General features: G+C 36.7%; 1 protein-coding gene across 1 annotated transcript in view; it reads right to left on the bottom strand.

The window, feature by feature from the left end:
• LOC150097205 (lysosomal alpha-glucosidase-like) overlaps nt 1-23,139 on the bottom strand; it is a 228,191-nt gene extending 205,052 nt beyond the window's left edge. Inside the window, exon 1 of the mRNA XM_090407621.1 lies at nt 22,377-23,139. Coding sequence (XP_090263747.1) covers nt 22,377-23,051 — 675 coding nt within the window. The 5' untranslated portion in view covers nt 23,052-23,139. The remainder of the gene's footprint in view (nt 1-22,376) is intronic.
• Between the last annotated feature and the right edge of the window lie 1,804 nt (nt 23,140-24,943).

Raw genomic sequence — 24,943 nt, 5'->3', positions numbered from 1 at the left:
TTTTTTTGTTACTCCAACAGTGTCTTGTTTGTTTCATCTCTTTTCACTCATACTTAAATAATAAAAAAAATATTAAATATTAATATTAACGTAAATAATAAAATGCCGAGGGGAAAGAACATATCTACGTGAAAGCCAATCGAATAACTACTGCATAAACGTGGCTCTTGTTTATGCAGTAGTTATTCGATTCTCGTTTATGTAGTAATAAAAACCGCGTTAGACCAAAACCCGCGTTGTTCAAAACCGCGCTATACAAGGTATTCCTGTATATGTGTGTATATATATATATATATATATATATATATATATGAAAAAATTAGTTTGAATGACTATAATACCGAGAATAAAAAGAATAAAGTTTAATGCTGAGATACTACTAGTTTCGTTGAACAAAATTCAACTTCTGCAGGTATCAAAGACAAATAATTATGTAAAATAACAGAGACATAATAAAATTACATCAACAGAACTAATATAAAAGATCGAAGTACAGTTTAAAACAGGAATGCATGCTAGAATTCCAATTAAAGTCGGCTACATGCGAGAGTTGTCACGAGAGCGCCAGTATTGGACAGTGGCAATGTGTGCATCAGAAAGATTGTAGCTATAAGGCTGTTGTTTATATGGGATAAATCAAAGGATATTTCTTTAGATTCGACTATCTTCCTTTCGAGCTCATCATAACACCTATGAATATTAGTAGTTTGCAGCCAGTCTACGGGGTGTTGAAGGCCTTTGTCCGAGTTAATAGAGAAGAGAACGTGGCTTGAGAGAGCGCTGGCCCTGGTCCTATTGTAGGAAATGTCTATGTTCCTCAATATGTAAAAGGATAGATTTAGCTGTCTGACCGCAATATGGTTTGCCACATTCACACAAGATCTTGTAGACTCCTGGATACTGGAGAGGGAGATGTTTTATTTTATTTTATCAAAATCTGTATTTTTAGAAAACCAACACACACAGACAGATACCTTCATGCTTCTTCCCATCACTACCCTCCGCAGAAAATTGGAATTATTTCAACCCTGGCACATCGCGCCAGATCGTTACTAACAGATGAAACGGAGATTGAAAATGAGCTTAATTTACTAAAAAGGGCTTTTGTCAACAATGGTTTCTCTCTTAAGAAAATTTAAGAATTTATGTCTTACCATCGTTCTCCTACTATTGAAGATTCTTCTTCCCCAGGAGCATTCATATCTTTACCATACGTCAGCTCTCTCTCCCCAAAACTGGCGAAAATTCTTAGGAAATTCAACATTAGATCTTGTTTCACTACGTTTCCAAAACTTCGATCAACACTAAGTAGACCTAAAATAAAACATCTCCCTCTCCAGTATCCAGGAGTCAGACAGCTAAATCTATCCTTTTATGTATTGAGGAACACAGAAGAGCCATTTCCTACAATACGGCCAGCACTCTCTCAAGCCATGTTCTCTTCTCTATTAACTTGGATGAAGGCCTTCAACACCTCGTAGACTGGCTGCAAACTTCTAATATTCATAGGTGTTATGATGAGTTCGAAAGGAAGATAGTCGAATCTAAAGAAATATCTCTTGATTAATCCCATATAAACAACAGTCTTAGCGACAATCTTCCTGACACACACACATTGCCACTGTCCAATACTGGTGGTCTCATGACAACTCTTGCATGTAGCCAACTTTAATTGGAATTCTAGCATGCATTCCTGTTTTAAACTGTACTTCGGTCTTTTATATTAGTTCTATTGATGTAATTTTATTATGTCTCTGTTATTTTACATAATTATTTGTCTTTGATACCTGAAGAAGTTGAATTTTGTTCAACAAAATTAGTAGTAGTATCTCAACATTAAAAACTTTATTCTTTTTTATTCTCGGTATTATAGTCATTCAAACTAATTTTTCCATAACATTATCTACCGAGTAAATATGTATGCCAATATATGTATGCATGTATTGTAATTTTTAAATTTAATTTTGCATTGTCAGAAATCCTGGTCTAGAGATCAAACATGGAACTTTTACAAGCCACATCAGGCCTCAAATAAGCGAGGCAGTGGTCTCAAATACAGGGAAATGAAAGTCATTTCTCACTTCAAGATAATCACAAACATCCATGTTTGTAATCAGATTCAAACCTGTGACCTGTTGGTTGGAGAGCAGTTATGCTAACCACTTGACCAACTAGGAAGTATGATCTTGAATGTACTATATACAATATTAAATAATTTTAATATTGTATATAGTACATTATTACATAAATAGTACATAAAACCAAGAATAAATAATTTTATATTCCCCAAAATGAAAAAAATAATAAAACCTCTTGGCACCATCAAAAAGTAGAATCACTTTAATGAACACAGTGCAGTATTGATCAGATGATCAAAAAAGGTTTGTGCAGTTTTTTAGGATGAACACACACACTTCATTCAAAAAGTAAGAACCTAGTCAATAAGCTTTTTCCAATGAGATACAATTTTATAAATACTACTCCTAGAAAGCTGAATTTTTAGATGTGAAAAATCATTCAACTATTTCTAAAACCTCCCTGTTCCCAATTGTTGGACACACATATAACTGTCCAACAATAAGAAAATGATAATCAGGCATAGAGATCTGGAGAATATGAAAGTTGGATAGAATTCCTCAACCAAGACTGTGGAGCTTTTCATGGATCACTCAAAGCTGTCTTGAAGAAACATGACTTTGTAGTTAATCAGTGTAGACTGTTTTCAAAAAGCAAATCATGAAATACTGTAGATGTGCTGAGAATATATCCCCCCCCCCCGAATGTTCTACTCTCTAGGCTAGAGGGTAAAAATGATACAATCCGTATTCCACTGAACAGAGAGCAAAATTGCCTGTTGGTGAACTGTGGTCCTTGGTGATATGAAAGCAGAAACAAGGCAACTCAGCTTCCAAAGTCTGCCAACAGATGAGTTTGTGTGGAACCTATTTGTTAATTTTGTATATCTTTGCCAAAGCAACATAATCACATCTAAATCTTCTAACTAATCAGCTGATGCTGGTGTTCTGTAAAGCTCTGCTCTCTCTCTCTCACCTGCCTTCTTCTTTCTATATATTGACCTACTCCAGTTGACTATTCATCTAATACACAGTTCTACGAATGATAGTATGCTATGCTCTACTACTCACTACACAACCTAAACAGGATCAACCTCTACTACCCTTAATTCTAATCTACAAGGTATTCTTCAGTGTGGTTTGGATAGATCCTTTTAGAGAAACTTGTGCCATAGTTATATTACTTATTTACACAAAAACACAAGACACAGGTAATACTATTTATTTGTTTAGAAGGCCAGATGTTTCTTTCTAAAACTTACAGACCACCTATGGTAGAAGTGACAGTTGATTACAAGGTAGAATGCAAACAATGGATTGATATGAAACAGAAAGAGCCACATGATGTTATACTTACAACAGCATAATGTTATAACCGAGGAGACATAGGTTAATCGTCATCATTTTCCTGATATGACCCCCAAGGGATGTTCAGGTCACAATAATTGCACTACATAATTAAGTTCACATTACTATTAATCTCCTATTAACAATTTTCCTCCAAATCAATCTATTACTTGTGAGCCCTCCAATATTGAAAAATATCTAACATTTTGTGCTTTAGAAGCACAAAATGTTAGATTCTGACTGAATCAATCCAACTAGACTTAGGTCTTCCTCTGGGTCTCTTTTCTCCCATCATGGTATCAAACACCTGTTTTGATAACCTTTCTTCACAAAACTTTCTTATATTCTATTGAAGTGGACATACCACCTTAGTTTAGCTCTGCTGACACATTCTTGAATGCTAATAATGTCAAGTTACTTTCTAATATCTTCATTTTTAATATGATTCTGCCACCGACAGTCATCGGTTCACTCCCCTAATTTTTCTCAGAACCCTCATATCTTCAATTCTAATATCAGGCCTAATGCCACTTTTTTCATAATGTGATCTATATAGATGATGAATAACAGTGGAGATAATGTACATCCTTGTCTTATCTCTGATTTTACATCAAACCATCTTCCTCTATTTCCTTCAATTCTAAGTGTTTGACTGACAGCTTAAATATAGACTACAGATTGCTCTGCATAACGTTGCATCCACCCCATATAATTGTAGGGTTTTGAAAAACTTTTCTCTGGGCAACTTGTCATATGCCTTTTCAGATTTACAAAACTACAGTACAGATCGTTGTCATATTCCCATGTTTTCTCAACTATTTGTCTTAAAGTGAAAATCTGATCTTGACAACCTCTATTTGGTCTGTACCATGCTATTCTTTTCAAGGTTTCTTTTCCACAATCTTTCTCAACCTCTTTTCAAGTATGCTTGCATAAATCTTACCTGGAACACTCAACAGAGAAATTCCTCTGTAATTCTCATATTCAGCTTTATTCCCTTTTTTTTACAGATGGGTACTATGAGAGCTCTACCCCAATCACTGGAAATTTGATCTTCTGACCAGGCTCTCTGAATTATGCAGTGTAGCCACTGTAAAACTTTTATACCTCCACACTTAAACATTTCTGGTCAAATATCATCTACTCCAGTTGCCTTTTCACATTTCAAGATTTTGATGGCTTTTTCTACCTCCAGTATTGATAAGTATTCCTCTTGAAAATTTTCTAGTATAGTTCTGTCACTGATTGGTTCATTTAACAGTCTTTCAAAGTAATTATTCCAGATATCTAGGATATTCTCATCTTTACTTTTCATGTCATCTTTATCATCGATTCCTTTTATAGTCTTTCCTCCATTTCTAAAATTCTTCAATAGCCTCCAAAACATTTTGCCACCTTCCTGATATTTATTTTCAATATTCTCAGTCTTCCCATGATTTTTGTTTAGAGCTCTCTTACATTTTTCTCAGTATTCTTTTAGGACAGTGTTTCTCAAACTTCAGATATCTGCGTAACCCTTCTTAAATTTTCATTATTACCAAGTATCCCCTTATCAATTTCATTTGAATTTATATGCTCATGTAAACAAAAAATATGATTTATTTTTAATAGAACAAAATTTGGAATAGGTTTCTCTTCATTTCCCGTCCATGAAAATCCACATTTCAAGTATTCATATCATACTTACGAAGATTTTTCATCTTCTTCCTAGTTGGTTCTCTAGAGATGTCGGACGACACACCCTTATCAATTTCATTTGATCCAGATGCAATATCAACGTTTTCTTGTTGCTCACAACTACTTATATTTGCTATATTGCTCTCTTTTCTGCATTTTATAAATCCAGTCTTTAACCAATGATCCATACTTAAAAATTTGAAAGCTAAAAAAATTACCATATTTACTTAAATATAACACTCACTTTTTTCCCAAAATTAAAGCTAAAAAATCGTAGTGCGAGATATATGCAGGAATTTTCGGAAACTAAAGTTTTTCAGGAAAAAAAACTACAAATGGTATGATTTACCAAGATGTTCCTACTCGCTATCGCTACTTTAAGCATCGAGAACAGTTTCCTTGTGTGCATCGTCAAAGTCATCTACCCAAATAGCTTCATCTTCTTTCCCATTATTTCAAGCAAAAATTACCAGTAATTTACAAGACTTGAGATATATAGAACAGTTATGAAGAAGTGCATATGATTGGTGTGATATTAACAAAAGATCGCACGAACCAAAGACAAATTAATTCTCTTCAACCGAATTCCATAATATCTGAAACACATTCACTATATATTTCTTAGTTTTAACACGTTCATGACGGGGTGGTGTCAAGCAAAACCATATGTTGCACTGGCAACATATGGTTTCTTGAGTCTAAACAGCAGTTTCTGTTGGAGTGGAGATGTGATTCATTAGTTAGTGTCGTTTTTATCCCAGCTGTCTCAAATTGCACTATTTGTTAAGAAATAGTGATTCCATGCATTAATGATGCATAGCCAAAAATGACTACCCCCACCCCCGAAGACCTTTCATGTATCCTCAGGGGTACGTGTACCACACTTTGAGAAACACTGTTTTAGGGCATCTGCTGACTTATTTGCTAGAAACTTTTGGTATGCTTTCTTCTTTTCTAGGACTGCTCTTTAACTTCTTGTGCCCACCATGGTGTTCTTATTTTTCTATCCTTGCAGACAACTTCACCACATACCTTTCTAATTGAATCAATTAATGTCTTCTTCAGAGTTTGCTACTGAGACCACGTTTTTTTCTCGTTTTCAAATTGTTTCATTTTTTCTTCGATAACGTTTGTGCAGTCGAGTCTACAAGTTACTTGTAAATCCTGCTCAACTTCAATTTTTTTAACTTTCTTACATACTGAACTTTTGGTTAATTATAACTGTAAAAAAAAAGTTATTCTAATAAGATTCCCATATTTTAAATAAAGATAGGCAGTCATTCTAATTCAAGTTCAGATGATGAAACAGACCTCAGCACTCTCTTTAAATAAATGTTCAAATTTGTACTGACAACGACGTAGTAGGTACGTTTCGGAACAAATATTGTGGTCTGTGTCTATTCCATGTTGAGCCAAACCAGAGTTATCAGATTACCTCTTGAAAATATATGACTGGTGTTTTTCTTGTATTCTCTTTTCTACTGTGTCCGAGTTTGACATTTATCGTTTGAAGGGGGGGGGGGGGATTAGTTTATTGATAGGTATAAAAGTAGCCACTAAATTGTATTTCTTCAGAATTCTGGAAATCAGTTCTGAAATGCCTGAAATGTATGGGATTGGAACTTGACTTACTGTTTCCTTGTTATTTAGGTTAGATTTGTAGGAGTCAAACAGATGTTGTGAAGTCCTTTCTGAAAAGCCATTTAATTGCAGATATCCTTTGATATTTAAGAGTTCTTCCTGTAAATAATGAGTCGTCGAACAAATAGCATTAGCATTTGGAGATTTGGTTAGTAGTTGGAAGGGAATCAATCGTTCGATGCTAATGGCACACTCTCCCTTGATGAGTCTTTGGACTCCCTGGAGGTCAAATAATAATAATAATAATAATAATAATAGCATGTCGAAATAAAGATTTTATAATTCCTGTCTTTTGAGAAGGATGGTGTGTGTGGATTGCTAAAGAATATAGCATCCAGTGAACATCATCCATACACCCTCATCCTTCGTTTTGGATTTGGTATACTGATGACATTTTTGCTGATGTTGTGTAGCCACTGTTTTTAACTACCATAAATACTGTGTATACACCTATTAAGTTCACTATGGAAAGTGAAAGATACAACAAATTATCCAATCTTTACATTCTTCTCATCTGCTCACCATCAGGTGATTTAACTACATCAGTACATCACAAGTCCGCTTTCACTGGATGCTACATTCTGCAATGTTATGATTAATCTATTATTATTACATAACACCTCCAGGGAGTCCAAGGACTCATCGAGGGAGGGCATCTACTCTACAACTCTGTCTCCATGTGTATACACCTATTAAGTTCACTATGGAAAGTGAAAGATACAACAAATTATCCAATCTACACATTCTTCTCATCTGCTCCTGTCTCCACACTCAATCTACCAACTACAATGAACCGCAACTACCATCGTCTACACCAACGCAATCTACCACCCATCACCACACTATTATTTTCACCGACAAACATCCATGCCCACAGCGGGATTTGAACCCACAGCCTTTTGGGTGGAGAGTGGATATGCTGACCACTCAGCCAAACAAGCCATGTTTCCTCAGTTATAACATCACTGTCAAAACAAATAAATAGTATTACCTATAACTTGTGTTTTTGTTTAAATAATTATTGGAAGTTTTCCCACTTGGTTATACTATAAATTAAAGATGCCAAGAAATTATATTCTTGGCTTAATCCTTTATCCAAGTATAAGTTTGAACCTGAAGTAACTTCAGGACTGGGCAACTTGTATATAGAGGTTAATGACTTTATATCACTTGCCATAGTATCCCATAACGCAATGCATATCTCCTTGTGGACATGTATAATGCTATACATTATTGAAAGGGTCACTACTCAGACCAGTTTCGACCTTTATTGAGGTCTCATCAGTGGGAGCCAGACCCAGAAGTGATATCAAGGTTGAAGTAATGCAGAAGTCATATTTCCATATATGGATAACCAAAAGATGTCTTACCTTATTACTAAAATACTCTGGATTAGAGATAGATGTTAGAAGTTTTTCCACTTCCAAACTTGCACAACAAATTTCTCTTCCTCTTCTTTCATTCCTTTGCTCTGCTAAAAATCGTCCCTCTTATGTGTTTCCCTAAGGAATACAATACAATACACAGGTCCTCAACATTTTTTTTTTTTTTCTTTCTTAACTTTCTGCATATCCATGGTGCTAATTTACTATAGATTGACTATGACCAACCTCTTGTGTATAAGAGCAATAAAAATGCACTATGCCTCTTTTGGAGAGGTATCGACAATTGTGCATTTCTCAATCTACAGTGAAAGGTCTTGTCAGCAGTAGGAGTTCATTTATCATGATTGTTCTTTCCATATTCTTACACCACCAAATGAAAGCTGTTCCTTGAGAATTAAAAATAGTTATGGCATGCACTGGAATGAGAAGGAAGTGGTTCCTTAGCTGACAATGTTTCACTGTTACCCAAAAACACACTGCTCATGTGATATCCAATCGAAATCAGGGCATCATTGATGTTATGCAATTGAGCATACTGGGTGCCTTGATTCTTGGCCAGGAGGCCAACTCATGGAGCATTTGGAAATTTCCATATTCTTACACCACCAAATGAAAGCTCTTCCTTGAGAATAAAAAAAAAATAGTTATGGTGTGCACCGGAATGAGAAGGAAGTGGTTCCATTTAGCTGTACTCAAAAACACACTGCTCATGTGCTATCTGATCAAAATCAGGGCATCATTGATGTTATGCAGTTGAGCATACTGGGTGTCTTGATTCTGGGCCAGGAGACCAACTCATGGAGCATTTGGAAATTGTATCCAAGTCATTTAATGACAGATGTGCATTCTTCAAATTCAATGCTTGCCAGTTTACCCAAAGTTTTATTTGCTAATCCATCAGAAACACATACATGTGTGATTAGACATGGTATTCCAACAACCAAGGGTTTAAGGTAAAGTGCCAGTGTCTAAAATGGACCCTTCATGCAGCTTCTGTAGTAGTAGGCATCATCCTCTGCATTTTTGCACTTGATGAATATGTCTTCAGAAACTGAAGGTCAACATCTGAAAATTTAAGCATAGAATTATTATAACAATTTATAACACATCTGTGAAGAAATAGTCATTGCTGGAGTAAAGTTAATAAGTTTCTTCTTTAGTTATGAAATACAATTCAATGAGTTCTTTTCCTAATCTTCTAACTTCAAGCCATTACTGATTTTGCTAACACAGTGGAGAAAGCAATGGCAGACTTGATGCATCACTTCATTAAGCTTATAGTATATTTAAGCCAATGCCAAAGTGAGTAATATTTGTCCAAACTATTTGTAGATGGCAGTATCTCATACTAGGGAAGTTGACAAAGAATATTAACTACATATTCTTCCCACCAAAGTCATAATCAACATGCCCCATTATTTGTTTTAACCTTGAACAGACTTGAGATAACGACTGGGCACCTAGCATACTGACTGTCAATAAAGCATTTCAATGTATTTAAAAGGTTCTGTATTGTAGTACAACTGTGTACGACAGTGACCATCTCAGAGATCAAAAATTTTAAGGTTTTATGCACCAGTGTACTGCCTATAGCAGTGATGGCAAACCTATGACACGTGTCAGCACTGACACACTTGAGGGTTTCAGGTGACACACCTTGGATGTCGAAAAATATTGGTATTCTGATGAAAAAACTGCAATAAATCATGTAAGATCGCTCTCAGTTAAGATGAAGGTAGGTTTCGGCTTTGTGAATAAACTCAAAGCAGAAACTTGATATTTCAACTTGATTTAGAAAGTAACAATTTTAAGTATTTCCCAAGAGTGAAAATTTTTTTTAACAAAACCAGCCCCAAAAATCATGAATAACATATCGACCAATCTATCGAAGTTCTAAAGTCAGTAACTGAGCAGTTTTCTTCTAGATTTGAGCAATTTCGAATGTTGGAACAAACAATTCAATTCATAAAGTATCCTGATGAAACAGAATTCATAGATCTTAAATTAGATAGCTTTGAGTAGTTGGATTTAAAAGATCTTGAAATGCAACTAGCCGACTTCCAGTGTAATCCTATCTGGAAAAGAAAGTTTATTGCACTTAGAAATGAATTAGAAGAACTTGAGTGGGAACGTCTGCATGATATCCATGTGTAAAAATTCAGATTGTGAAATTCTAAGCAATAGATTTCGAAATAATGCCAGGATGAGGTGCCCAGCTCTTTTTCTATAAGTATTCTTGACTTCAAGTTTGCTTGTTTTGGACGAAAAAGTCGAGTTTCTGTTAGGGGGGGAACCCTACAAATTCTGTATAACAACGAATACCTCACTTCACCCAAAAAGCTCCGAAAGTTCCCGAAAACTTTCATGCTCTTAAAATCTTTGCTAAAGCTCTTCTAACAATTTTCTCTTCTACATACTCTTGTGAAACACTATTTTCTGCCTTAAATAATATCAAATCGAAAGGGAGAAATAGATTGAGCAATGATTTGAGCGCTGCCCATGCAGGATTAAAATGTACACACTATAGCCCTTCTATAAAGCAACTTTCTACCAGCACTCAGCAACAGAAAAGTCATTAAATGTAATATAAGTTTGTAATTTCAGTTTATTAAATTAATTGTATAATATGAATTCATAGATTTCATATCAATGTCCTATTAAATAAATAACCTAATATGATATGTATAAGTCACCATCTATGATTATGTAGTTAAATTTATAATGCATGTATGCAAGTGGCACATCAACAACGTCAATATTTAAAAAAAAAAAAGATGTTTGACACACCTAGGTAAAAAGGTTCGCCATCACTGACCTATAGCAACTGTTACCTTTCCCATCAAACCACAATTTATATAGGCATGAAAAAATTTGTCAGTTTTGGAAAACTGACTGTAGATCAACAAGGAAATGATGAATGTCATTCAACAGCTAACAGAACCAGCAAAGAAAATTTGAATCAGCTAAGTTTCTCTTGTCTTACAACATGTAGGACTGTTTACTGTCAACATTCAACAGTAAACCTTTCCGATTTAAATCTGCACAATTCTTCATTCTTCATGAGATTTCACACTTCTTAGCAATACCACTGAGCCTATTGAGTGTAGCCATTTATAGATCTGCTTTCATGTCATTGTCGAACTGATTATAGAAGTCAGCAAATGGATTGGGTTCAAAGACTATACAAAAAATCATAGTTACATCTTCCAACATATCTTGTTTGTTAATGTTGATACATTTCATCATAGATTTCAACTTTACTTATATCCACATCAGACCGGAACTGTTTTTAAAAGGCTCCAATATTAGTCTCATGATGGAATGCCTCCCTGAATGTCATATAAGCTAAAATTTTATTTTCTTCATCTCAAAATGCTACATGGAGAATTACCATCTCTTGCTTATATTCACTAGCACCACATGCCATATCATAGTTGTGACAGTGAATAACTTGGAAAAGTACATTTCTCATAAACATTCTAAATGTCAACATAGTTGGATACAAATTGAGCTAAAGTTGCATCTTCTGAAAAATTGGGATGTGCTCAATATTTGTCAAACCAATTACCCTTTCATATATCAGTAGATTCTCCTGCTATTTCTTCTTCATCAGTTACGTCACCAGTTTATTTATTTACATTCCTACAGCAGGAATGTAAATGATCACCACTGAGCTGTCTGACAGTGGTTGGCATAGCAAATACCAAGTTGCTGCTTTGCTTGCGATATCTATGGAATGTAACATATCTTTATAAAATGTTTAGTACACACAGATTGAATGCATTGTGCCACTTCATCCTAGGTTCTCTCTTCACATATAATTTTGGTCAAGTTATGCCAGTTCACTGCACATCCAAGTAAGACGACTCACAATTAATTCTGTTTGCTTGGAAGAAATGATCAACAAATTCATAATCATTCTCTTCAAGAGAATTCACAAGTTTGTTGAAACTTGGTATACCAAGTTTGTTATAAATGCTTATATATGTCAGCAGGTTTGACTGAGTGGTTAGCACATCTGCTCTGCAGCCGAAAGACTATGGGTTCAAATCCTGACATAGGCATGGATGTTTGGGATTGTCTGTGAAAATACTACTGGTGCTGGGCAGTAGATGGCATTGGTGTAGTTGCGGTTCACTGTAGTTGGATTGAGGTGGAGAAAGAGTTGTAGAGGAGGTGCTCTCCCTCGATAAGTCTTTGGACTCCCTGGAGGTGTTACATAATAATAATAATATTTTGACTGTATGCTGTCAGATTTAGGCATTGGCACTAGAAACATGGTTGAACGGTTAGCCATAAATGGAAATGCAAAACAACATTTTGCTTGTCTGAATTTGAAATTTTCTTGCAGCATACGAAGGTTTATGGGTTTGAAGCTTGATGTATCCAGAGGCAGTTTTCAAAAACATTAGCTGGATAATCAATCATTATCCTGCCCCTATGATTTGACAGAAGCATCATTAGCCACAAAAGAATATGGATATGTGAATTGCAATGATATTGAAATTCAATGTATTTAAAGTAATGTTGAATGGAAGCAGGGGTGTGCCAGTAGTGTCCGACGCCTGTGTGCAAAACTTTAGTTGGCGCCCTTATACCCAGTAGCGTGCCAGTAGTGTCCGGCACCTGTGTGCAAAACTTTAGTTGGCACCCCTATCTCCCCCCCCCCCCAAATAAAAAAATCACTTTAAAAAAAATGTTTTTTTTTAAGTATTTCCTCCTCTTTGGTGCCTTTACTATCCTGGCACCTGTGTGCATTGCACATCGGCCCTGAATGGAAGTACTAAAGTGATGACACAATTGCCAAAAGAAATCTAACATCTCATTTGAAATAAAGGCATAATGGAATCGGCTAGTTTAAAATGAATAGCATATCACTGAATCTTTGTTAAACAATGCCATCTTTGTCAGATCTATATTGGCAATTGTGTCATCACCTAATGTTGTTCCATTATTCTGAAATTTGTAAAAAAAGTTTAAAGTTAAAAGAAGTTATGCAATTTCATGGCAGTCATTTGCAAACTGCACCTTTCTTCCTCACAATCTTAACCCAACACTTCATGTCTTTCTTTCTTTTATCTTCTTTGAACAAAAATCTGTCTGTGCCAGTCTAAAAAATTCATGTGATATCTCTATTACTTTCCTAATACTAACAAATATGATTCTAAACATTTATTTTCTTCCTTCAGATGTTTATTTTTTCCAAACAAACTATCCGAATAGTGAGGTTATCTTCCCTGGAGATTTTAATGTTCACGACTCTGGGTTTTCTTTTACCATCAATAGTGTCAGTTAACTTGTTTGCATGCTCACCAGATAACACCTAACCACTATCTCAACATCCTTATTTATCTTTAGGTAAGCAGATAAACTCAACAGTCTAGCACACCATGGAGTGCATGAAGTTCCCCCGTGACTGTGACTGGGCCTACTATGGGCAAACAGGAAGATTGGTTAACATCTGCCTCGAATATAAAATACATTCGCTACTATTACTATGGCAAGTCAGGACTGGCAGACCACGCTTTGGACACCGCTCCACATAGGATTAGATGGAAGAAAATGAATGTGCTATTTAGAAGTCGATACAGATATGAAATATTATTTTGAGTCAGCCATGGCTTTGAAGAATTCTCCTAACCTGAACAAATATGGTTGCATTAATTTTCCAAAAATTTGGGAGACTTATCTTAAGATCAACTCCTATAGATCTGTAATTTTTTTTTTTACATTAGAGTGTGCCAAAATAAGACTAGATCTTTTGCCCATCACAATTGTATTGTTTCACTTACTCATTGTCATGTATACAAGCCATGTTGTGCTCTGATGATGCTATTTGAAATTCAGCGAAATATAAGCAGTTAATAAAACATCTTTTGACAAAATTATTTAGTGTTGTTAATATGTTAAGAATAAATCATGGCACACCTTTATTCAACTTCCAGGGATGACCCCTTGTTCTGGTCCTTCTAGCCAAGTGCTGAAACATTTCCCTTGCATCTATCCCATAAAATCCTTTAAGCAACTTAAAATGTTTCTATCATTATCCACTCTTTTTCTCTTATCAACCAACTTCTGCAATCCACACACCTCCAATCAATTCTCACAAAAATCATTCCACAGGTCACTCACCTCTGAATCCTCTCCACTGCTTCCTCATCCCCAAGAAAATCAGGGAACCAGACTTAAGCACAGTAATCCATATGTGGGCATATCAAGGGGAATTACAACTTCCTTATCTCTACTTGTTAATGTGTTCTTCATTAGTCAAGTAATCTTATGGGCTACCTTAGCAACCATAGAAAGATGTCATCTAAACTTTAACTCTGTCTACCACTATCCCTAAATCTCTAGCTTCATCTATTTCCTGGAGTACAGTGCCATCAATGTGATACATAGCTTGTAATCTATTTATTCCAAAATGCATAACTTTACATTTCTCAACATTAAACTGACACCCATTAACTTTTGCCCATACTGACAGCCTATTTAAATCGTCCTACAAGCTCTCCACGTTGCCATGATCAACTATAATACTACTCAATTTCGCATTATCAGCAAACAATTAAATATTTCCTTTCAGGTTATTTCCTATATCATTTATGTACAAATTAAACAGCAATGGTCTCAGCACTGAACCCTGTGACACACCACTAGTCACCTGTAATTTTTTTATTTTAACAGATGATGTTAAAATACTCAGCCATGTGGATGGCCTGGTTCAACCCCACTTAGATTACAAGGTCCATCATCTGCCCATCACACAGCATTCATGGTACTTGTTAATATTACTCTAGCATGGACACGAATAGAGAGAAAGACCATGCATCTGGAATTCTGTAACAGCTACTGCAGTATCCCCAACTCAATAATATCAGCGATGACTGAAACATCAAAGGATATCTAAATTCCAAGCACAGTTCTTTCACTGATAAAATAAATGTTTTGCATTTACCAAATTCAGAATGTTGCACAGTTTAGATTATTGCTATTCAAAAAGAACTCTAATCCTCTCGTGGCATCTCACTTTTCTTCCAATTCTTGTACTGTGCATCTTGATAAATGTCCTACCATTCCAATATACTACCCTCAATATGATCCCAAAAAGTCTTCAAGGAATGATGACATTCCTCTAATTTTTCTGTTGCTCCATAGTTGACACCTGCTCTAATTCATATTTTTATTCTCTTCTATGCCACTTTGCTGCTTGGAAATTAATTTATGTTCACCCCATCCCTAAAAAGGGCAAAAATATTTATCATCAAATCATTCAAATAAGTTATCTGACACTATTGGTGGTAAAAGAAAAGCCAGAGTTGCAAACATTAAAATCTCCAGGGAAGATAATCTCACTATTAGGAATGTTTGTGTGGAAAAAAAAAACATTTGAAGGTAGAAAATAAATGTTTAGAATCATATTTGGTAATATTAGGAAAGTAATAGAGAAACGCACTTAAATTATTTCTACAGTAATGGTGAAACAAACTCTTATGCTACCTGGAAATCTCTCAACTAATAAACAGCTGTCAGTATAAATTTATTACTGATCAATAAATCTTGCTTAGGTCACCCACTTCAGGGTAAATGTCATGGAAAAATTTTGGGAATGTCAAGCGATTACTCGTGATATCTGACATTAAGTAGTACACTAGCCTATTAAGCCTGCCCCCATCACATAACATCACCAACTAAGTTGCCCTCTTTCTCTCTGACCGCACATTACATGTAATGGTGGATGGCTGAAAATATCTTCAGGGCTGAATATGGTATTGCACTACCTTACCGGGATAGGTAGTACAACACCAGGCAACTCGTAGCAAAGGTGGAGCAATATACCAACACTCCTATCCCAGTATCTCCCATAATGCAAAACACATCTCCTTGCAGATATGTATAATGTTATGCATTAAGGGATTGGCCACTACCCAGATTAGTTTTGACCTTTATTGAGGTCTCTTCAGTGGGAGCCGGGCCCAGAGTTGGAGATATCAGGCAAAAGCAATAGGGAAGTCATCTCTACCAATAGGAGTTGATAGTTTTCTGAGCGAGAGTGAGAATACAACATTCCTCTTTCTCATTTGACAAACACTGAACTATCCTACAAATCAGTAAAACTTCCAAAACTCTAAATTTGATATTCAAACCAATGGGTGCTGATAATTATTATTATTATTCAGGCCTCCATGGAGTCAAAAGACTCATCGTGGGAGGTCCTTCCTAAGAACAAAGTCTGTCAAGACTCATCGAGGGGAGATCCCCCCCTAAGAAACACAAAGTCTATCATACCACTCTTTAAACTCACTGACCGTTCTCGCTCCCACCACTCAATCAGGCAATGCATTCCACGGTTCAACCACCATCCACGCAAAGAACCCACTCTTTACCCTCTTACTCACAGTTTCCTTTCGTAACTTCCAGGGATGGCCTCTTGTCATCACTCCTTCCCGCTGTTCAACCAAACGAAAGAACTCCCCAGTGTCAACCCTGTAACCACCTCTCAACAGTTTAAAAGTCTCAATCATATCACCTCTCCTTCTATCCACCAAACTCTGCAGTCCACATTCTCTCATCCGATCCTCATAATTATCATTGTGCAGTCCTGAAACCATCTTTGTATCCTTTCCACAGTTAATTTATCCCCTTCAAATCCTGGTGACCAAATCTGAGAATAGTCCAAGTGTGGTCTGATCACAGACTTATACAACGGAATGATAACCCTCTTATCTCTGCAGGTCAGTGTCCTCATAATTGTAGCAATCCACTGTGTTACCTTCACCACCTTTGCAATATGTCCCCTAAACTTCAGGTTTCTATCAATTATCAAATGAGAAAGAGGAATGTTGTATTCCTCTTTCTCATTTTGTATCCCCAGATCTCGTCTCTCCTACTTCCTCCAGTATAACTCCTCCCATAGAGTATGCAGCATCCCATCGATGTTTCCCAAACCTCAAGACCTTACATTTTGCTGCATAAAATTGACATCCCCATTCACTTGCCCACCTATCTAGCTTATTTAAATCCTCTTGCAGGGCTACCACATCTGCACTATTACTAATAATTCTTCCCAGCTTGGCATCATCCGCAAACAACTGAATATCCCCTTGCAATGTCATTGATATAAAGGTTAAACAATATAGGTCCTAGTACTGAGGCCTGTGGTCCCCACTTGTAATCCTCTGCATCCTTGAAACTGCTCCACCATACACAACTCTCTGATACCTATCAGACAGCCAATCCAGTTGACCAATCTGACATCCAGACCCATGTGCTGCAACTTAAATATCAGCTTATCATATTGCACCCTGTCAAATGCCTTCGGTAAGTCTAAGAAAATTGCAGTATATGCCTTTCCCTCATCTAATGTTCTTGTAACTTTATTATAAAAGGCTAGCATATTGCTAAAACAAGGGCACCCTTCCACAAATCCATGTTGACTCTCACAGATAACATTACCAACATCTGCCCAATGCTGTATACGGTCCTTCACTACTTTCTCCAAGATCTTAACAACTACTGATGACACACAAACTGTTCTATAATTATACACATCCAATCTGTTACCACCCTTATGCAATGGCACTATCTTACCTTCCTTCCATTCCATGGGCACCTTTGCCGAAGCCAGACTTTCATTGAATAGCCAGGTTAAAGGCACTGTCAGTTCCCTAGCACATTCTCTCAAAACTCATGGTGAAATACCATCCAGTCCCACAGCTTTACTGACATCCAGAGTACTCAGTATCTGAAACACACTCTCCTCCTGTACCTCTAAACCTCGAACCAGCTCTATCCCTCTAGCATTAAAACCGACTCCTCTAGGATGAAATACTCCAATAAAGTGTTCATTGAACAATTCCACTATGTCCTCTGCATCAGTCACTCTATTCCCATTTTTATCCCACAATATCATTCTTCCACAGTCATTTCTCCTCCTACTGGCCACATAGCTAAAAAATTCCCTAAGATTTTCTTTGGATCTTAGGGCCAATCTCCTCTCATATTCCAGTTTCGCTTTCCTTACCACACTAGTCACTCTTCTGGCCTGTGTCTTATATTCTTCATGCATGTTCTCTTCACCTGTCTCCTTATATCTCTTCCATAGCCTCTTTTTCGCATGCAATTCCTGTTTAATATTGTTTGTCATCCACTTTACTCCAAATTGTGTCCTCTTCTTCACTCGTGGTATACAACTTACCATTGCTGCTAACAAATATTCTTTCACAATTTCCCACGCACTAATGATATCCCAGCCTTCCAATTCCTCCCTCCATGAAACTTCCAGAAGTTGACGTCTCAGACTATTATAATCACCTGCATTATAATTCCACATAAGTTCCCGTCTCTTTGATACTCCTGCATGTCTATTCATTTTCCAAGTCAAAACCATATGGTCACTCTCTCCAACTGGTGAGAGAGAGATGTCAACTCAGTTATTATCAACTCTTCTGATGCTATAACCGAATCTAAAACTCTTGAACCTCTTGTTCCCTCTGTTACATGTTGCCAAAGACATTTGTCCCTCAAGAATTCTAGAAATTCCATTCCCCTATTGCTACATGCATCTTCCTCTCTCCAGTTTATACTACTGTAGTTAAAATCTCCCATAACAATCATTCTTCTTGCACTTGCCAAACTTAGCTGTCTAAACATCTCCTGGTCCCCATCCTCTGTGCTCCTGGATCTGTAGCAACACCCTACTAAATATCCTGTCTTGCCTACCTCTACCTCACACCATACGCTCTCAAAATCATTTGTCTCACTTCCTTCCAAAGCCTCCACTCTTAGCGGACATAGGCCATCACTTATCATAAGCAGTACCCCACCACCACCACGCTTTCCCCTCCTATCCTGAATAATGCTACACCCAGCGACTTCTATTCCTGTTATTATATCCCCTTCTGTCAACCACGTCTCAGTGATCGCAATAATTTTTGGCCAGGCTGATGCTATGTGCACCACGAATTCCTCTCCCTTATTCTGGATACTCCTGGCATTAGTATAAAGCATATAAATGCCATTGTTTCTATACCCAGCATTATCCCTTCTAGACTGCACTGGGCTCAGTGTTACCTGACATCGTCTCCCTTCTCCCAAGTATCCATTCCCACAAGAGGCCACCTCTGCTATCATCCTCCCTGGGACACACTGACTCGTTCAGAACAGCAATCTCTCCAGATGCCTACGTCCTTCCTCATTCAAATGTAAACTGTCTCTCGCATACAATTCCTCTCTTTCCTCAAACACACTCCAAGCATCCACATATACCAGTCCTCTCTTGTCGCACATTCTCGCTATTATGCCATTCAATATCACTGCTCTTCTGCTCAGCTCATCGTTATACCTAGGCAACATGCACACTATTTTTCCTCTCTCTGTCTTCTTCCGTACAGTCTCGAGCAAAAATCTCATATCTCTTGCGGTCCTACTTACATTACCACTCAAGTCATTCGTTCCTACCATCACAATCATCTCATCCACCCTTTCACCTCTCTTAATTGCCATAGTCACCCTTTCTATTGTTCCTCTTGGCAAACACTCTTCACGCATCCTATCTTGAACACCACAGATCATTGAGTCGCCATACATTATACCTCTTACCATTCCCTCTCTCCTATTGTTTCCATTCTCTCCTCTTCTCTCATTCCCATAGGTCTCTCTCATTCCCTCTCCTCTACTGCTATTCTCTCTTCAAGCATTCCCATACCTCTCTCTCCTACTGTTTCCATTCTCTCCTCTTCTAGCACTCCCATACATCTCTCATAACCATTCAAAACATAACCATTTTCTTCAGGTCTTACTTTTGACAACGACCAAATCTCTGGAGAAGAAAAGATTTGTCTCTGAACAGCTATTAATGCTATACAAATCCATCCAACCAATTGAATATACAGTTATCACATTTAGGGTGGTATCCTTAAATGCATAAAAATATCTGACATGGTACAGAAGGGAGAGAATAATATTGATTAATGACCATCATTCACCAATTGTTCTACTTTTTAACAAACACATTCATTTCTGCTGATCATTTTGTTTACAAATGCATCCATGGGCAATATTCAGACTTGCCATCAGTAAGTGTCAACTAATCTGTTAAAACACAAGCAGCGATGAATTCATCACTCTTTCGCAGTTCAACTCAAACTCGCAAAACACTTTTTCTCCTCTTTACTTATTTTTTTTACTGCTATCTTTTTAAAAATAGTCTCTTCTCTTTCAAATAGTTCCCAAATAATACAATCCATAATCTTCTGATCCAATGTTAACAAATTTCATCCTTCTCAACTTTCTGCCATTCACAGTACTAGTAAACTATAGATTGAATATCCTTTCATGTATATGATGGTGGGTACCATAAAAACTCACCACTGTCAAACTGTCCAACTAAATCATTTCTAACCACTAACTTTTCTGCTCAGTGTCATTTCCATATATATATATATATATATATATATATATATCCTCAGAGAGCATGCAAGTGCATAAGCAGATTTGAATGTTGGCAGTTATTCCTTTTAGTTTATAAGCGCACATCATATGAACCAAATACATAAGATATTTCTTTAGTTTATTAATATCCTGCTAAGTGTCCAACTTCAGACCACAAACAGGCATTAACAGAAGAAGGTTCCAATGGGAATGTCTGCATCTCCACACCACAACCACGATGGCATTATACTATTTGCCCTTCAGATGGAAAGATTCGAGTTCCAATCGCATCATCTGGAATGCAAAAGAACCTTCAAACAAACTTGAAAACTATTTTTTTTTTTTCCCACAAAACAGGCAAACCACCAGTGAACATGTACAGTTAACAGAGAAGCATCAGCAATGGGACTCTCTGCCTTAGTTCCAATCTACCCAACACAATCCAAGATAAATAACATTTATATGTATAATATGGGTTGTTGGCTATGGGGATAGACTGAAAAAATATAAGTTACAGAATTTTGTAAAGAGGGAGAGGGAATGAGTAGGATAATTATGACATTGGACATGAGGAAGAAAGGAGGCAAGAGAATTAGTGGTGGTTGTGGGGACAAATGATCTAAGTGGAATAGGGGACATGTGAGGGCAAATATAAGGTGGTTATTGAGAAGAGTAAAAGATAACAATGTAGTGGGGAAAGGTTGTCAGTGTGTTGTTGAGATATGATAATGATGAATTGGGACGGAGAGCCAAAAATCATGAATTATATGATAGTGGAGCTGTGCGAGAAGAAGGGAGTACAGTTTGTGGATGTGTGGCATATGTTTGAGGGAAGAATGGAATTATACAGGCATGATGGGTTGCGTTTGAATGGCTTTGGTTATTAGTGCAATGGAGAAAGTGTTGCTAGGTGGATGTGATACATGCAAGAGATCAGAAGTAAGAGATGAAGTGAAAAATCAGGGCAGTGGTATTGAAGAGACATGGCAGTGGAAACAGTAGTAGTGTGAAAGGAAACAGGAATGAAAGAGGAACAGGGAAATGGGAGGGGGGGGGCTCGAGTGGACAGGGAGACATGGTATGGGGAGAGTGGATGCTAAAAGCAGAAGTGAATGCATGTATGAAGATGGAGTACACTGCAATGTGAATAGGGAAGTTGAGAATGATTGTGCAAGTGTGGTGAGAAAATCACAACCAACAAGTGGAATGGATAGGACTGGTTATAGACCTAAAAATGAATTGCTGTGTTTGCTTACAATTGCCAAAAGTATCAGAAATAAGGGAGATGAAATGGTTTCACTGATTGAGTTTATTTGCTTGAAAACATTGGAATAAGTGAAACATGGTTGAATGAAGATGATATTCTAATTGCAATGGAAGGATAGAGTATTTTTTGCAAGAATAGAAAAGACAAGAAGAGAGAGGTAGTGTAGCACAGGAATTATGTCTACATAAAGTAGACATGAAAGAAGGAAACAGTGGCAATGGTTATGAGGCAGTGTGGTATAACATAGAAATTGACAGGATGAGATATTTAGTTGGAAGTTGCTATAGGCCAGGGAATGTGGAGGGTGGTGATGAAGAAGTATATAAACAACTTGGATTAGTAAAATTCTCCAACTACTACTACTCACTCATATTCACATATCAACTGATAAAGGGAGAGATTCAATTCAAAATGAAAATACCGGTAAAATTATAATTACTGACATATTTAAAAAATGAACTTAATAATGAATTAGGGTCCTAGGGTACATTATATTAGAAAAAATTAACCGACATGGAAGTATGTACGAAAAAGTAAATGCCAGTCTGTTCTTACCCTAATTCGTAAACTGTAGTCATCTAAAAAGGTGACATTGAAATTCAGATTTAATACATCATTTGGAAATCCAGATGGAAAAGTACGATGAAAGATTGCTTGCAATCCTTTTGGTGTTTGCTTAATTGACTCTATCTTATAACCCAGATAATCCGATGGATAATAACAATATGGAACGCCCAGAATAAAGTGATCCATACTTCTCTCATAAGAAACATTATCAGTTAAGGGTTTCCAACAACAGTGACGCTGTATACATTGTTGTTCAGATGATGGAAGGTCAGGATAGCAGTCAAATTTACTAAGATCTGGTGTAGTCGAACATATAGAATTTTGTCTACTCTTAAACTTTGAATACTCCAAATGCTTTGCACCTGCCGCTAAGCTCCAGAAACCGAGTTCCTGTACAGAAATCTTTTCAGTTTCATTTACTAAATCAGCTTCTAAATCAACAGTGCAATAGAAAATTTTGTATAGAGGCCTAGGTAATGCAATAATATTCATAATCCACAGAAAGGCAATGCAAAGAAGCAAAGACAATGCAAGTCCCCACAAAACAGCAACATATTGTTTTACTGTTTTTCGGTGCCTGATATAATCAGTAGAGGAAACATGGATTTCAACTTCCTCATTTATTAAAGGGCACTTATCGACTAACTTTTTTGGAACAGTCATGGTGAAACTATCTTTGTTATGAAGATACTACATAAACCTGCCTAATCAATAGCTTCATCTACAAACATCACGAATGAAACACCCCTATGACAACCAGCTAATTGTCATGTGTTTTCTAGCTTCTCTCGACAGCAGCGCCACAAACGTCATACAATGGAATTACCTAAATTTAGCATCAAACAGGTTATAAAGTAGTCTTTAAACATTTGATCTACTGATAATCCCAGATGGCTAAGCAGGCACCTAAATCATTGCTATTATTATTCCCAAAACTGAAGCAGTCAAAACAAGATACCATTCGCAGTAATTAGGCTGGGATATAGTGCCATTAAGATTCTGCCCAAGAATATAAAATTTTTATATTTTACCAGCTAATGTCAGTAACGGCTTGAATACCCCACAGGGAGTAGGAAATGCAGTTTTAGCCCTATCTGACTTCTAGACGACCGAGATGCAATCAAGCTACACTTTCAGCAAATCATAAATAGTTGGCCAAAACTATGATATCAATGATATTAAATAGCATCCAGTGAAGAGAATATGGTAGACACCCGCTGTCATCTTGTGTGCCCTGACCAAAGAAATAATAACAAAAAAAATTGGCTGATGCCTTTTATTCCCCTATAGGAAGTAGGAGAGCCTGTTTTATCCGTATCTAACTTTTTGGAGAGTGAGAAGGAAGTTTAATCTCCATTGGTAGCTAATCAGAAATAGCTTACCCAAGAATATCACTAATTATACACGGTGCAGGTGAGGAGATTAGGTTGATAAGTGCGGCCATCTCGTGGTCCCTAATACTAACACTATGTTTTACTGTCTGAAAAACTGTGAGTGCTACGGTCGAGTTTATTTTCTTGAGTTTACGGAGGAGCAACCCGAGTTTCCGGGAGGGATAAACTTACATTCCCGTGACAGAGATTTACTAACTCGGGAACAAGTCAAATAAAATGTTAATAAAAGTTCCTCTAGTCGGAGATTAAAATACAACTTGAGACGCACTTCCTTCTGGCAATCTAGCAATGAGAGGCACACGCCACTTCCACTGAGTTATGCCATCTGAAATGATGTTCACATTTGGGAGGACCTTCTATTCAAGACACTACTGAACAACTTCGATTCACAAATCGCGATTATTTATTTATTTTTTAACTTTTCCAAGATATTTCTTGTTGTTGTTCATGATGTCGTTAATGGATATTATGCTTCAGTAATTCAAACTTATAAAGTTCAATAACGTGATGTCAAGTCTTTTGTGGTCTATTATTATTATTATTATTATTATTATTATTATTATTATTATTATTATTATTATTATTATTATTATTATTATTATTATTATTATTACGTGACACCTATAAGGAGTCCAAAGCCTTATTGAGGGTGGGAACATACTCTACAACCTCCGTCTCCACCAAACACAGCGAAATTCATCATCTACACAAAAGCCATATACTAAATAACACCAACACTAGTATTTTCGCAGACAATCACAAACATCCATGCCCACGGAGGGATTCGTACCCGCAATCTTTTGGCTTGAAAGCGGATACGCTAACTATTAAGTTTGGATTACTGACAGCATAATATGCAGTAATGACATCATCACAAAAATATCTTCTTGGTTCTTTTTATCAAGCTGGCTAAAGGTCAACTCGCCTGCATTCTGAAGTCTAGGAGAATTTTGGCAGTTTCGTTTTTCTATGTTGTCTTGATTTTATGTTGTGCCAATGATAACTGGTAGAACATAAAAGTGTCCTTTTTCTTATGGTCATCTTCTATCAAAGGTCAGCGACCATCTTGGCGAACAACCTGCGTTTTTGTGTTGATCTGAACAGTTGAACGCTGCTCTTTCCTGCCCATGTTTTGATGTTGCCAAACAAAGATAGATTTTT

Source organism: Typopeltis vanoorti, chromosome 17, assembly GCF_054136105.1.
Source record: "Typopeltis vanoorti isolate ZY-2024b chromosome 17, IOZ_Tvanoo_1.0, whole genome shotgun sequence".
Lineage (NCBI taxonomy): Eukaryota > Metazoa > Arthropoda > Arachnida > Uropygi > Thelyphonidae > Typopeltis > Typopeltis vanoorti.
Note: the sequence above shows the minus strand (reverse complement) of the source record. Positions and strands in the feature narration are given on the sequence as shown.